Source organism: Sarcophilus harrisii, chromosome 3 (genome assembly GCF_902635505.1).
Source record: "Sarcophilus harrisii chromosome 3, mSarHar1.11, whole genome shotgun sequence".
Lineage (NCBI taxonomy): Eukaryota > Metazoa > Chordata > Mammalia > Dasyuromorphia > Dasyuridae > Sarcophilus > Sarcophilus harrisii.
Genome location: NC_045428.1, coordinates 466,624,696 through 466,640,835, shown reverse-complemented (window position 1 = coordinate 466,640,835; position 16,140 = coordinate 466,624,696). Strand labels below are relative to the sequence as shown.

The 16,140-nt window shown below is 33.3% G+C and overlaps 1 protein-coding gene across 1 annotated transcript in view; it reads right to left on the bottom strand.

The window, feature by feature from the left end:
• Positions 1-4,427: 4,427 nt before the first annotated feature.
• MED17 (mediator complex subunit 17) overlaps positions 4,428-16,140 on the bottom strand; it is a 31,898-nt gene continuing 20,185 nt past the window's right edge. The window contains exons 7-12 of the mRNA XM_031961006.1: positions 15,732-15,859; positions 14,912-15,096; positions 12,839-12,976; positions 8,950-9,067; positions 5,944-6,103; positions 4,428-4,930 (exon numbers count right to left, since the gene is read on the bottom strand). Of these exons, the coding sequence (XP_031816866.1) occupies positions 4,722-4,930; positions 5,944-6,103; positions 8,950-9,067; positions 12,839-12,976; positions 14,912-15,096; positions 15,732-15,859 (938 nt within the window). The 3' untranslated portion in view covers positions 4,428-4,721. The remainder of the gene's footprint in view (positions 4,931-5,943; positions 6,104-8,949; positions 9,068-12,838; positions 12,977-14,911; positions 15,097-15,731; positions 15,860-16,140) is intronic.

Genomic DNA, 16,140 nt, shown 5'->3' with positions numbered 1-16,140 from the left:
AGTGACCAAGATGATGAGGGGACTGGATATCAGTCCACGTAAGGACATAGCCCAGCCTGTAAGAACTGGAAATATTTAGCCTAGAGAAGAAAAATTTGGATGGAACATGATTACTATCTTTATGTATTTAAAAAGCTTTCATAAAGAAGAGTAATTAAATTTGCTGACCTAAGGGGAAAACGGAGCAGGAAAATGGAGCAAGTCATAGAACTGAAGATTTTAGTTTGATCTAAGGGGGGAAAATGGTAACAATTCACCGTTCAGAGTGGAGTGGACAGCTTTCCTAATCACTTTTAAGTAAGGGTTAAATAACTATTTAACAGGGCTACCTGGTGGAAGAATTCTTGTAGGTTGCCTAAAACCATCTCCAGCTGGGTGACCCTGGGCAAACCTTTCAATATCCTCATGGACCCAAGTTTTCTTATTGTAAAAAGTGAAACAAGATGGCCTCTGGAGTCCCTTTCAATTCTTAAATCAATAATCCTCTGACTTCTGAGAAACCCTCCAACTCCAAGATGCTGTGATTAAGTCATGGAAGCTGTTGTAAAAAAAAAAAACATCTTAGAGATTGTCAAGAAGTTATAAGTGATGAAGCAAAAGAAGGAAAAAAAGCTGTGTAAAGAAGATAAATGTAGCACAACATAAGAACATTTAACATGTGGGGGGAAATACTTGCAATTGGGAGTTATAAAAAAGGATATTCACAATAAACTTCCTATTTAACAATTTTGTTTATGATTAACACAAGCAAGGTCTTATTTATTGTACTGCATTGGCAGAACTCTTATTAATACTTATCTTTCAGTTTGGAATTAAATAAGCTTTTGTGGGTTATCCTGGGAACTTAAAAGTATGATTGCCTACCGTTGCTTCTATAAGAAACTGCATTCCAAGTTCCAAAGGACCAAATTACAAACCTTCATTTGGAATATAACTCTGAAATGAGACTGGGTTGTTTTTTTTTTTTTTTTTTTTTATATTGTTGTTTTTTCAGTAATACAAATAGGAAATGAAAAGTCAATGATTCTAGTGCTGGCTCCTTTATTACCACTTTACAGGCCTTCATTTATTTCACTTCTCCAGGTTAAGTTTCTCTGCTTAATACTATAATCCTAAACTATATCAGTCAGTTTATAAAGTGGAAGCAATGAAAGTTTGAAAAGCCCACAATTCTTCAAAATAAAGATCATATGCAAGAATTGCTCAATAGTCTGGAACTCAAGAATATAAGCTCCTTGAGGGAAACAGCAATGCCATCTTTCTCTTAATATTCCCAGTGTCTGGTAGTGTCTTGTGAATGGCAGAATCTTATTAAGTACTTATTAGATTTTGAATAAATGGGATATTACTCCTGAAAAGAGAGGAAATAATAAAGAATCATGCCAAATGAGCAGTCCATGATGGGAACAGAAAAATGCCATTGATATCTGGAATTTCAGATATCTGGAACCCTTGGTTAGAAAGATAGTTTGGGAAAAAGAGATAGGACTTTTCCCTGTTTCAGGTGACCATATATGTAATATGAAGGTTTTTCCATTCTAGCCTATGTTAACATTTTTAAATATCCCTAGTTTTGTTTTGTGGAAGAATTCTGCCTTTTTCCACAACAGAAAAATATTTTCTTAGAGATTAGTTGTAAAAGTAAATTAAACCATAAGTTAGATTCTATATCGTAAAAGATAAAAGACTGTGTTGAGGAGGGAAGTAAAACTTAAAACCTGATCCCCGACTGTTAATATACAAATACACTCTTTGATAGGAAAAAAAAAAAAAAAACAGCACAAGAGGGCCACTAAGCTGTATATAAGGATTATTGCAGAATGCATATTGTCTTTTTAAAATATATTATCTACATTTTATTGTATTTTCATTTGTTTTCTAATTAAATTTTATTCTAGTTCTGGTCATACTCAGGATTGTTTAAGACAGATAATAGATCTGTCTGCTCTAGGGATCATTATCACCATTTTACAGATAAGGGCATTCTGGGTTCTAGTTCACACATCTGGAAACTATCAGACCCAGTATTTGGACCTGGGTCTTCCTGACTCACATTTTGTCTGCTATGCTACAATGCCCTCTATTTATCAGTTTTACTGATACGTACTGAGAGGATTAGTAAAACTATTTTGGAAATTCTGAAATGAACAGCAATGTTATAAAAAATAGTAAATAAAAATGAAGGTGGCCTTAATTTTTTTCTTCTCCTATATGACTAATAAGCCTATTAATGAACAGACTACAATTCATCCATCCTTATCTTTCCATTCTGTGATTCTTGTCCATAGTCTTCTGTGGATAAGACTCAAGTCTTGGGATCCATGGATCTATAAAAGGCTCTATGTATCCTTTAACAATAGTAAACATTTCTATAGAATTGACTCCAGATCCAATGTACTATTCAATGCATCACCTAGCTGCTTTTAGAGAGGTTCCATCTGTGGCCTGAAAGACTTTTTGCATTCCAAAGGTATCATTCTATACAATTATTTTTACTATGACACCAGAACTAGGCCCACTTTTTCCAACTACAATTAAAATGTAATGTCCAGAACCAGAGTATGCCAACAGATAAAGCCTTGCTGACACAGCCTACTTTAAAATTTCACACACAAAAAACTGATCATGGTAGCTTCTGTTTTTCATCAGATATCAGAAATCTTTCAACTGTTAAAACAAAAGAGCTCAGCAAGCTGTAGGCACATGGAGAAAAAAAATCTATTGGAAAAGAAAATATTCGGCCTTGTCCATAGTTTTTGGCCAAATACAAGAAGTATCTAAAGTATCAATAGAAAAAAAGAAGGCAATAAGAATTAATCAAAGTTTTGCTGGTCATGGAGACATGGAGAGTCTCACAAAGAAGGTACCCAACAGCAGCTTCTCTTTTCTCTAACATTTAGCAAGGATTGAGCAAGTGTGGGTAAACAAGCACAAGACTGCTAGCAAAATCCCTCCTCAGATATAAATCTGGATCTTGTATTAAATTCCTACTTTAGGCCAAAGAAAAATTTAGTGTTTAAGCTTAAGAAGGTAAAAGGCCCTGCTCTACTCATCAGTCCACATCTTTCAAGCTGTATTCAATTACATCTAAATAAATGCAGCTTTGAGAACATATCATACAAGGTTAAAAATGAATTGGAGGTGTTTAGAATGGAGAAGACTAGAGAATTCATATAAGCTTTCTCTATATTCTTGAGGGGAAATCTCTGGAAACGGGATTAGACATGCTATGGTTGGTCCAAAGGACCAAAGAGGTAGATAGGTAAAATGGTACATAGGTAATACAGAAAAAGAGCAATTAAAGCTAGCATTTATATATTATTTGCTCTTCACAAAAGCCCTGTGAAGTAGATGCATTTTACAGATAAGAAAACTGAAGGTGAAAATTTAAATGAATTGCCCATAATCACCCAGTAGGATATGAAATCAGTTTTCCTGACTCAATCCATATGATGTTGCTACACCACAACTAAATGCCTGATAAGAATAAGGACAAATGGAAGACAAAGTTGCAAAGGGCAAATTTAGACTTGATATAAAGGAAAACTTCTTAATAATTTTAAGTTATTTAAATGTGGAACGATTCCATACTTGTGGCTATGTTGTAGAGGGGATTCCTATACAGGAACAGGCTAGGTAGGAGTCAATGATCTCTGAAGACCATTCCAATTCTGTGTGATTGAAGACTGCTGACAATTTCAAATTTCAGTTAAATAAAAAAGCATCTTGTCTACAAAACAGATGCTAATGAGATTTCTTAAGTCATCCATCAATAAGAAGGCTGCAGTGGTAGAAATTGGTTTTAACCTTTTAAAAGAAGGATTTTTTTGTTTTCTCTACTTCAGATGCCAGTATTGGTCTCTAGGTAAGTTTTGTCAGAAAAAATAACTAATTAGTCTAATGCTACTGTATGGTCTCAGCTACATAGTGGGTTCCTTATAAAAATGTTCATGGATGAATTTTCTGGTGCCATCTCTCCTTCCACACCCACATAACCATCTCTTCCAATATTCACCCCAAGTGTCTCAAGATAGGTGGGGGTAAAAGTGTACATAGAAAATCAGCGGGATCACTGGTTAGAACCCCAAAGTGGCCTTTGGCTTTCCCTCCTTTTCCAGAGAGCAATGGCTTTTCCATATATAGCAGACATTTCCTGCAACTTAATCCTTGTAATAAAGCTGAGTCACAACAGCTTTTTAATTCTGTCAAAAAGTCCATTGTTTCCAAGTACTCAATTTGTATGTAAGCCTCTTTTTCTTTTTTTCTAGACCATGTTTACCTAAGCAAAATCAGTCAGGTGAGAGAAGAGCTTCCTTGGATCTTGGACCTAAGAAAGCACTTGAGGACTCCAAGGCAGGTGTTATAACTCTGTATGTGATAAGAAGCAAAGACTAAGATGAGTTTGAGAGGGGGGAAAAAAGCACATCCAAAGTCAAGTTGTAGTTTTAATTAGATATTTTTTTTTTTAAAAAAGGAAGCACTTCATACCCCTTAAAAAAAATTGTGTTAAAAAACAACACTGGTGTTACAAGCTCTTTATGAACATATTGTACATTTTAAAGTACACTTATAAAGTGCTTTTCAACTTTAAAATGCTGTGAAAAATTCACCAATTATTTTATTTTAAAAACAATGTTTTATGTATAGACTTCCCTTCATTAGCTTGTAGTCAAAATTATAAATAACCCAAGCAGAAAATAATATTCTAGGAAAAAACCACACTATGAACAAGGGGTGAGGGCAGACATAAGCAACTCCATTTTATACACAAAGTTTCGGCCTTCCATCTTATTCCACTGAACTTCCTTGAAAGGTCCACGGAGATGGTTCCACTTCCCATCCTGCAGCACATCACTTTTGGGGAGGTCCTTGCACTGACTTCGCGGAAACTGCACCATAACCTTGCTGCCACTCTCCGGGCCATTACGTACTGTGCAGATAAACAACATATATGAGAGTAGCAACAGCAATATTTTCTATATTATAAACATAATAGTATGCAAGGGGTAGCATTCCTAGTTAAGTATTATATAAAGTGTACAATAATGAACTAGCCAATAAAAGTTACATTTTCTATATATTTTTAAATAAACTACCAAATAAATCAATCTAAAAAATAGGGAATTATTGTAGTAAGTTGTTAAATTAAGCTTAATTTAATAATATAATATATACGCTATAACTATTAAGAGTACAAAATGTAAAAGAAATAATTACATTAAAAGTTAATTGAAACAATTGTTAGTGAATATAGTTTCTTAAAAATTGTAAAGGCAAAAGCATAGCTAAAGAGATATGGTTTTATTATATGAGATAAATTTATTTGTAATTATGTAACTAAATGTATACTCTTCTTAGAGAGGTTTTTAGTGTTTGGAAACCTTAATAAGATTTCACTATATGTTCAGGAAATAAGACATTTTAAAATTCCTATTACTAAAGAATCAAATGGAAAATATTTATGGACGAATGTCCTAATGCTGCTGGTGAAGAGTGCAAGCAATGACCAATTTTTTGATAGTCTCTCATGTTACTAATGCAGAAACTGGAAATGATCTTTGTGAAGTTAAATTGGCCCTAAGAAGTAAAAAATTTACTCCTTAAAATTTTTAGTCATGGGTTTAGAATCAATTTTCCTTTTCACTTATCTAGTAACACAAACTTTAAGGTCAAATATTCAGCCTTACAAATAGCCACCACTGCAAGTAAGACAATGTTAATTAAATTTATTATACTCCATCTTAAAGAAAAAAGGGATTTTAAAAAATAGAATAGGTCAGAATATGTTTCTTTTGAAAAACAAGATATTAATCTTATGACCTAATCACCATAATGATGTTCAATGTAAATACTAGGTTTGAGAAATTTCACAATATTTAAGAAATGCTCAGCAACATAACAAAGTTAAGACTTTTACCTACAGTCATCTGTAACAAATATTACCTGAAATAGCATAATCACCACTTGGTGACGCCACAGTTATGGCTGAGGCATTACCAATACTCTCCACAGGGCCAAGTCCCGCATGATTACTGAAACTAAGGACCTGCCATCCCATCACCTTGGCTAATTGTTGAACTGCATGTACTTGATGCTGAGACATCTGTAGGAGGAGGAAAGAAGGGAAAGAATAATAATCAGAGTTGATGTTTACTTTACATTAGGCTCTGAAAAACCATTTATTTGCCAGGTACCACAGAAAGCAAACTAATATAAAAGGATATTTTGGAGAATCCAACATAAAAGGCCCTTGTTTCTGGGAATCTAAAATTGAAGATGAGAACAAAGATAAAATACTGTATGTGATAACCAATGAACAAGTAAATTCAGTGAGCAAAAAATAATGTTATCACCCTTCATCCACTCTGCAACTGTTACTGTTTCTGATCAACTCCAATGACAAAATGCATCTCCAAAGCATTTAATCTCATCACCATGTGCTAATTCAAGTCTTGACTGACACCACCTCCCTCAGCCATCTTTCTCCTCTAACTGGAGGGCCAGATGTCTTCCACTGTAGAGGACAGAAACTGGACTTTTGCTTACCCTTCTACAGCTTTTATTTTGTCTGATTTCAACTCTAACTAAGATGCTCCAGGTACCAGTACCACCTGATCTCCTTTCCCCCACTCATTTACATTATGAGCTCCTTGTGGATAGACACTCTTTTTAAAAAAAATTCTATCCCCAGAGTTTATTAGCTTATGCCTGCCATGTTTATTGCTTTGGAAAAATGTTAAATGTAAATAGGGGACTGAAAAAATTCCAGCTTGTTTTTTTTGTTTATATTTGACAATACCATCTTTAATTCTCATACCTTTCTTAAATTTATCTTTTATTTTTTCAACCCTAAAATAAAAACATCTTTAAAAATTACCTCACTCCCATCCCCAAACATTGATAGCAGATAACCTAGTCTTGTATCTTATGAGGTCATGGTTGAAGTAAATTTTCTCACTTACTCTACTATTCCACAAATGTATAACAATGATTTATAATCCTTACTATGTGAATAATCTCCTCCTAAAACTTCAAAAAATAAGAGACATTTGCCATTCTCAGAATTTTATATCTTAAATAGAAAACTCAGTTTATCAAACTTCTGGATCAATTATTAGGTTGCAAATGTGTAGTTATTAAATCCAAAAAACACATGACTAATTGAAATCCCAACATAATTTTTAGAATTTATAAATTAAATTCAAGAGTTTCCAGAAATAATTAGCTAATATAACGGTATCTCATATGTATTCTATAATTATGTATTAAAGATCTCAAAGATGGGACGCCAGCATTCAGGCAGGGATTAGACTACGTTATCTTTGAGTTTCTAAGGCTCTATTCATAGTAGTAAACTGACCAAAATTAGTTCTTGGAACTAGGTCCTGCCCAATGTAGTCTCCTAATAATACTTTAGACATAATTTTTTTTGCAAGAAAATGACATTCAATATCTTCAGTTCAATTTTCTTTCAGTTCAATTTTCCATGGAGAAATTACATGTATCTTACAAGATGATAATTAAAGAAAAGAAAACCTATTGGATAAATCAGTTCTCTATTACAGTGAGGTTAGCAACAATACCTTCACTTTTTTTCTTTCAGAATAATTCAATATACATGCATATATACATACATATATATATGTGTATATATATATATACACACACACATATATATATATACACACACATATGCATTCATACATACATCGACCTGCATCTACAATATTAATGACTCAACATGAAATTTATATTTCTCTTGACTGAATCTTTTAAGTTTGACTTTGAGATCAATGACTTTTTTCCCTAATAAATTCTAATTCTGATCCTTATTATTGTATTTGTATTTATCTTTTATTTCCCTTCCCATCCCTGCTAACTCTTCTACTTTAAATCTATTCCTTAACTTTCCTAGCTACTATTTAACCTTCCTCCCACTTATGGATCCTTTATACACCAGCTCATTAATCTAATCAGTCCCAGTCCCATTAATCTAAACATCCTTCTATACTCCAACTTTATCCTATTCCTTCTCCCCTTCTTTCTTATATTATCTCTGACATTCCCCAACTGTGTGATCCTAGGAAAATCACTTAATCCTGTTTGCCTCAGTTTCCTCAACTGTAAAATGAGCTAAAGAAGGAATGGCAAATTACTCCACTATTTTTGCCAAGAAAACCCCAAGTGGGGGTCATGAAGAATCAAATAAAACTTAAATGACTGAACAGCAACAATAGCATTTAGGGCCCTCACCCTACCACATTACACTATAAAAACCTTACAGGTCTTCCCACTTTCTCCCCACTCCAAGACAGCCTTCAAACCACTTTCAAAATAATTTCTCATATACAGATCTGGTTATGTCACTGCTCAAAAACCTTCAGTGGCTCCTTTCTGCCTCCCAAACTGAATAATGGACTGCTCTCCAGATTAGGCCATTTTTTCTGTTTAAAATATTCTTCCTTGTTTTTATTTTTGCACTGTTTGCCCATTCATTAAAACCCAACTCAAAAGCTACATTCTCCAGAAAACTTTCCTAAATTTTTCTGACTGGTAACACTCTCCCTAATCTGCTCACGCCTGGACTTTATAGCTTTCCAAAATACATTATGTAACTGTGCATATTATTGTCATTAATGTTATCCTTCTTTATAGACTGCAAGTTCATTAGGGCAGCATAGCATCTTTATCTAAAATTTAATCCTAAGTGCCTAGTAGAATGCTCAGCAAACAACATGTGTTTAATAAATATTTGCTGATTATTTATAATTGAAATTAATTATTAATTATAATTCAAAACTACCTGTGGCATTTAAAATTCTAATTCTGATAGCTACAGTCAGTCATTTAATCTATGAAATGTAGAGAAGTGGATAAAATCCAACAATTAAGGTAATGTCTGAGTTTCAAAAGTAAAAAAACAAAAAAATTATCTTTACTGGGCAGTACCTGAGACAGAAGAAAATCCTGTAACTCTTGTTCTTGATGGGACAAAGTAATTACTCTTCCATCTCTGTGCACAACTCTAATCTGTTCGACTCCAATATTCAATTGCAACTGAATAGACCTTTATAAGAGAGATAACACAAAAACAAAAAATGCTCAAACCTAAAATATATACAATCTTTTAATAAGAAAAATACACAGAAAAGCATTACAAGCTTTACTTGATTTCTCAAGTGATAAATATAAAGGATTAAGTTCATTAACTTAGGGAAAATCTAATAGAATTTTGACCTCCTCTATGTATATGGAATTGTAGATATATATAATATGTTCAATGACCTTGATGTATTATATCATCATTTTCTGGATATTCCTAATCTGTAGTACAAGATATGAATCACATAATTTAAATTTTAAAATTCCAATCTTCTATAATTTTGCAGTTTTTTTAATGATGAAAAGAACTGGAAATGGAAGGAATATTCATCAATTGGGAAGTGGCTTAACAAGTTGTTGCATATGATTGTGAAGGAATACTATTATGCTATAAGAAAAAATGCTTTCAGAAAAACCTCCAAAGACTAATATAAACTAATGCAAAAGTGAAATGAGCAGAACCATGAGAACATGGTACACAGTAACAACAATAGTATGATGATCTGCTATGAATAATTAGGACAATTCTGAAGGATTTTTGATGAAAGGTGCCAGTTCTCTCCAGAGAAAATACTGGTAGAAGTTGAATGCAGATTGAAGATAATTTTTCTTCACTTTATTTTTCTTTTTTGTTTTGTGAATCTGTATTTTCTTTCATAATATGACTTATATGAAATTTTTTTCCCCCCAAGACAATACATGTATATAACCTATGTCAGATCGCTTGTCTTATCAGTGGGGAAGGGAGGAGGTGAGAAAGGAAAGAATTTGGCACTCAACATTTAGGAAAAAAAAATATAAAAATTGTTTTTACATATAATTGGGGAAAAAAATAAAGTTTAAAAAAATGTTCCAAGTTTGAAAATGGAGTGTTCTGTTCAAAGAATAGCAAAGAAGCTAGTGTCAACTGCATTAGAGAAGGTAGTAAAGTGTGAGACTGAAAAGAAAGCAAGAGGTCAGGTTACAAAGAGTTTCAAAAGCCAAATAGAGTTCCAAATTTGATCTTGAAGATAATATGCAGTCACTAGGACTTACTGAATAGGGGAGGAATAGTCACATGGTTAGACTAGAACTTTAGGAAGAACATTTTGACAGCAAAGTCAAAAATGAACTGAACTGGAGCAAGGATAGATGTGAAGCTGTAAGACCAATTAGCAAATTATTGGCACCAGTCCCTCCTCTACTTTTTAAGTACATAATCAACTACAAAGCTACAGAAATAGTCCAAGTCTGTGACAATAAGGATCTGTATCAGGATGCTGACAATGTCAGAGAAGAAAAATATACATATACAGAAATGTTACAATAAAAATAAAAGGCCTTGAGAATAGAATGAATATGAGGGAAGAAATTGAGGAGTTAAGAATGACGTTTAGGTTATGAGGCTGAATAACTGAGAGAATGGTAGTATCCTTAGCAGTAACAAATTAGGAAGAGAGGAAGTCTGATGGGTGGGGAGGGAGGAAAGGGAGAGATGAGTTCAAATTTAAACATGTTTTCTCTAAGCTATCTACAAGACACCAATAGGCAACTGAATATGGGGCTCAGCAGAATGATGAGGTTTGGATAAGAAAATATAAGATCATTAGACTCAGATAACAATCTCGGGGAGTAGATGAAATCACCAAGCAAAATAATATATAAGAATATAGCCCAAGATAGGGCTTTGGGGGACACCTATGGTTTGTGTGCTCAACCTGAATGAAGATCCAACAAAGGAACCTGAGAAGTGAAAAAGGTAGGTAAACCAAGAGTGATGTCATGAAGCTTAGAGCAAAGAAAGTATTCAGAAGAGACTGATCAACAGAGTCAAAGGCTGCAGAGAGGTCAAGAAGGATAAGGATTGAAAAAAATCATTAGATTTGGCAACTAAGAGATCAATAATAACTTTAAGAAAGAGCAGCTTCATTTGAATAATGGGCTTGAAACCAGACTGCAGAAAATTAAAAGTTGGGAGAGGTGAAAGATTGAAGTAATTGACCTAGGATCACAAAGCCAAGATGTGTCAATGGGGGGAACTTAAACCCAAAGTCAGCCTAGCCATAAGATTAACTCTGAATTCAGTATGCTATATACTCTGAATAATGATCAAAAAATTAAAAAAACATGTTGGAGGGACTGTGGAAAGATGAATACATTAATATATTGTTGGCGAAATCTGTGATTTGCTACAATTGTTTTGGAAAAGATTTTAAAATTATATGAAAAAAGTAAAAAGTCACTAGATTATTCATGTCCTTTGATTCAAAACTGCCACTATAGGAAATATACTTTTAGAGGATTATATATCAAAAGAAAGGTCCCAAATATAAAAATGTCCATAGCAGCACTTTTTGCAATAGCAAAAAACTACTAACAAAAGGGGTTCCTATTGACTGGGGAAGGATTTAACAAATTGTTACATGTAAATGTAATGAAATACTACTGTACCATAAGAAATAATGAATTTGAAGAATCCAAAGAAACACGGGAAAATTTGTATAAATGGATAAAAAGAAAGGGGAACAACATATACAAACAATGACTTTAATAACATAAATGAAAGCAATAAATGCAAAGATCAATCAACTTCAGAAGAGAGAAGGTAAAGTATGTTTTCTTCCTATTGGTAGAATGGTAGGGGATTATAGGTGTAGACTATATTTGCAATTGTGCCTGATTACAGTATAAGTTAGTCTTGTTTAACTGCTTTACTTTTGTTATAAAGCAAAATCCAGTGCCCAAAGGGCAACCAAATCATGCATGCCATTTGATTCAGAAATACCACTACTAGGTCTCTATTCCAAAGAAATTATTAAAAAGGGAAAAGAACCCACATGTGCACAAATATTTATAGCAGCTCTCTTTAGAAGAGCAAAATATTGGAAAGTGGGGGGATTCCTATTAATTGGTAATCAATGAATAAGCAGTGGTATATGAATGTAATGGAATACTACTATGCAATAAGAAATGATGAACAGATGGATTTCAGAAAAACTAGGTAAAACTTGTTTGAATTGATGCAGTAAAACGAGCAGAACCAGTAAAACACTGTACACAGTATCAGCAACTCTGTGTGATGATCAACTATGATTAATTCAGCTCTTCTCAGTAATACAATGATCCAAGACAAGTACAAAGGATACACAAAGAAAAGTGCTATCCACATTCAAATAAAGAACTGATGAATTCTGAACTTACTTTATTCTTTTTCGTAGGTTTTTTTCCATTTTGATCTATTTCTTCTTTCACAGTGATGACTAATATGGAAAGATGTTTTACATGATAGCACATGTATAAACTATATCAAACTACCTTCTATATTCAGAAGAGGGGAGGGAAAAGAGAAAAATTTGAAACCCCAAATCTTGTAAAAAAAATTGCTAAAAATGTTCTTGACATGTAACTGGGGGAAAACAATAAAATAATATATTTCACTTTATTAATTCGCGCTGGATTCAGTGTTCACAGACAGGAAACTGAAGGGAAAATGACTATGATAGGGTAAAAAAAAAAAAAAACACCTAAAAAGCATCAAAAAAACTTTTTTTAAAAGAAGAAATGTGCTTATTTGGACCAGCCCATCTTGCTTCTCAATCCTTGCAATTACTCTAACTTTTATCATATAAATAATTTTAGTTTGCCTAAAGCCATTCCATTCCAGTATGTAAAAACCAAAAATGATGGTGCCCATTCACCAAATCATGTCAAATATATAAAAGCAGTTTAATAAATTGATACAGATTATGATACTTACTTGCATATCTGTTCATAGCCTTGAGATGTTATTAAAACTTTCACACTGGATTCATAAACATCATTTATGTTTGACCAATGAGCTTGTATCTGAGGATCCTCAATACGACTTGCTAAGGTGTCAATAGTCTGGGCAGTTCTTTTAAAGAAAAGATTTAAATGTTTTAAAAGTCATCATCTCAATATGCAACTGATTTATATCTCAAAAGTGATTCTATTTTACTATTTCATAATCAAAACATAGACATTCTTTGAATAAAGGAAGATTCGATTCTGAGGAATTTTTTTTCATTATAATGAAATCACCACATATTCCAAAAATATTTCTTAAATGATTAAAGGAACATTGTTGTTATACACTCTATTCAAAATAAGTTAGAGCTAGAGATTTTAAAAGCTTCCTGTTTAGCCATTCACTCAATAGACACTTAAATACTTATTGGAAGTAGACCTTGAGAAAATACAAAGACAAATAAAAAACAATACTTGCAATCAAAAGACTTAAAATTGAGTAGTGGTGACAAGACATGAACAAAGACAAATCTAATATTCAATAAAAGATAAGTACCAAGTACTATCAACTCAGATTAGGGAGTGATCAATTGCAACTTGGCAGAATCAGGAAAAGTTTCATGGACAAAGTGTCTATTTGAGAAAGGCCTTGAAAAATAGCTAGTTTATTTGTAGAGAGAGATGGGAGGAAAGTCTACCTTGAAGAGATAGGAAAGGACTGATGAGTTTAGGTTTTCTAAAGTCTTGCCAGGGCACAAAGTACATAAGTATGAGATTGAGCTAGGAAAGGAGGTTTGAACTAAATCATGGAGGACTCTGAAAGACACAATGGAGATGCATAAAAAAGGAAACTATTTTTTCCCCTCAAGGGGCTTATGTTCTACTAAAAGGAAACAAATATTAAGGCAGTTAAATATAAGGTATAAGAAAAGTAATTTCAGAGCAGAGTGGAAGCCTAACAACCAGAGGGAACAAGAACATAGCATTTGCATGGGATCTTGAAGGACATTGGGGAATCTGAAATTTCAGGAAATAGAGGTGAGAAAGAAGGGCATTCTGAGCATGGTAGACAACTTCTTATCTAATTCCTCATGTCAATATGCTACTCTACACAAAAAGGAAAACAAAATGATGGACATTATCAGAAAAAGTACTAAAAGCAAAACAAAAACTATTACTTCTCTTATGCAAGAACCACAGCACACCTACATCTAAAATAGTGGAAGATCAGTGACCAGCCCCTCTCACATAAGACATCATAGAAATTATAAAATCCAGAAAAAAAGAAACTTAAGATGACTAAAAGGTATGGGGCTACTATGAAATGAACTAATATTAGAATTTTTTAGCTTGAAAAGATGAAGGTTGAGAACCAAATGAGAAAATCCATTGAAAGATGAACCAGGGGCAGGTGGTACAGTGGTTAGAGCACCAGCCCTGAAGTCAAGAGGACCTGAGTTCAAATCTGGACCAAGACACTTAACACTTCCTAGCTGTGTGACCCTGGGCAAGTCACTTAATCCCAAATGCCCGGGGGTGGGGGGGGGGTGGGGATGGGTAGGGGGGGAGAGATGAACCAGATAAATTTGACTGAACAACTGGCTAAGAGTGAATGGGGAAACAGCTTATGGCATTTACTTCCCCAACAAGATTTAAAAGGCTGAAAGTATCAACCACAAAAAAGGCTTACTGAATAGTGCTGTGGATTCATTTCAAATCTGTTGGGAGTTGACAGTAGGAAAAAAAATGGTGTCTTCTCATATGTCCCTCACTGTCATGGTCAGAAGCAGAATGCTGTAGTGCATGGACCATAGAAGCAACTCCCACAGAAGGCATTGTCTTAGTTTTAAAACAAGAATGTAGGTGAGGCCGGTATGCCAATGTGAATCATCTATTATAGCTTACTTCCTCTCTCCTTGAGATATAAAGTAAACCAAAAGTGAAATTGTGTGAAATAAATGACAAAAACCAAAAACAAAGAGCTGATAAGCTATGTCTAAACTACAATTATGCTACACATAACAAAAAAGAAAAATCATCACAACTTGAAAGAAAAAAGTACCTGCTCCTGAGAAAAATATGCTTTGCTTGCTTAATGATTTTCTCCAGAAGACCTTCACTGGATTGTAAAGAGTTGATTTCATTTTTATCAAAAGCCTGAGGTCCGGACAATCTCATTCTCTTGTGGCCAAAAGGTGCACTAGCTGGATGAGGCATCATTGTAGAACTCAAGGTCTGCTTGTGAAACTGGAACAAAAAAGCCAATTCAAATATTAAGTCATTTAATGTGCACTCAATTCATTCAATAATTAAAAGCTGCCAATATACATATTATCACCTATGAAAATCCCAATTCTATGAAGTAGACAGTATACTCAATACCATTTTTACAAATAAAAAAACTAAAATTCAAAGATATTAAGTGATTATTTTTTTCCCAATCACAAAACTAGTAAAGAACAAAGCTAGAACTTGAACCCAGGTCTCCTGATTATATATTAAGCTTTCTTTCCACTGAACCATTCTAAATAAATGTACAAATAAAATCCATACTGAAATCAAGACATATGTTAATGTGGACTTGTATAAAGAAGTGTTCATTTCAAGATGCAATTATATTTTATTTCCTGCTTTCTATACACTGAGAAAAAAATAAAGGAAAAAAAGAAAGAAATAAAGAAGCAAAGATTTCAACAACTTCGAAAAATGAGAAAAATATAATAGGTAAGCAGATAGTTTGAGTCTCCAGCCTACTTCTTTTTATCATCCTTAGAATGATAATCAAACAATTTGGCCAAAATATGGCAAAAAGAAGAGAAGTCCAAACTAATCTCTGATTAGATATGACTGAATATCCCAAGGAAAAAATATATGTTCTTTACCTCTCTAATCAGCTGATGCAAATTGTGTTCCAGAACATAAAGATGATCCTCTGCACTTTGCTTTTCAGAAGATTTTTGGGATTTCTTATCATTTGAGGAGTGACACAAGGAAATAGACAACTGCAAGCCTATTTACAAAAAAGTAGTGTTATAAATTCAGAATCTTTTCATCCATCCAATTCACAACCAAAAAAAATTTTAAGTGGTCTTTGGAAATTTTTATTACTACAATTAGAAATAACTTTTTCAGACAATCAATAATATTGAATTGACAATCTATTTTTAACAGCCTCTCTGGCATCACAATTATGAATATTTTGAACACTGAAATGGGTAGTCAATAATATAATTTCAAAAGCTATAAATATAACAATTAGATACCAGTCATTCTAATTACCATTGATCTAAT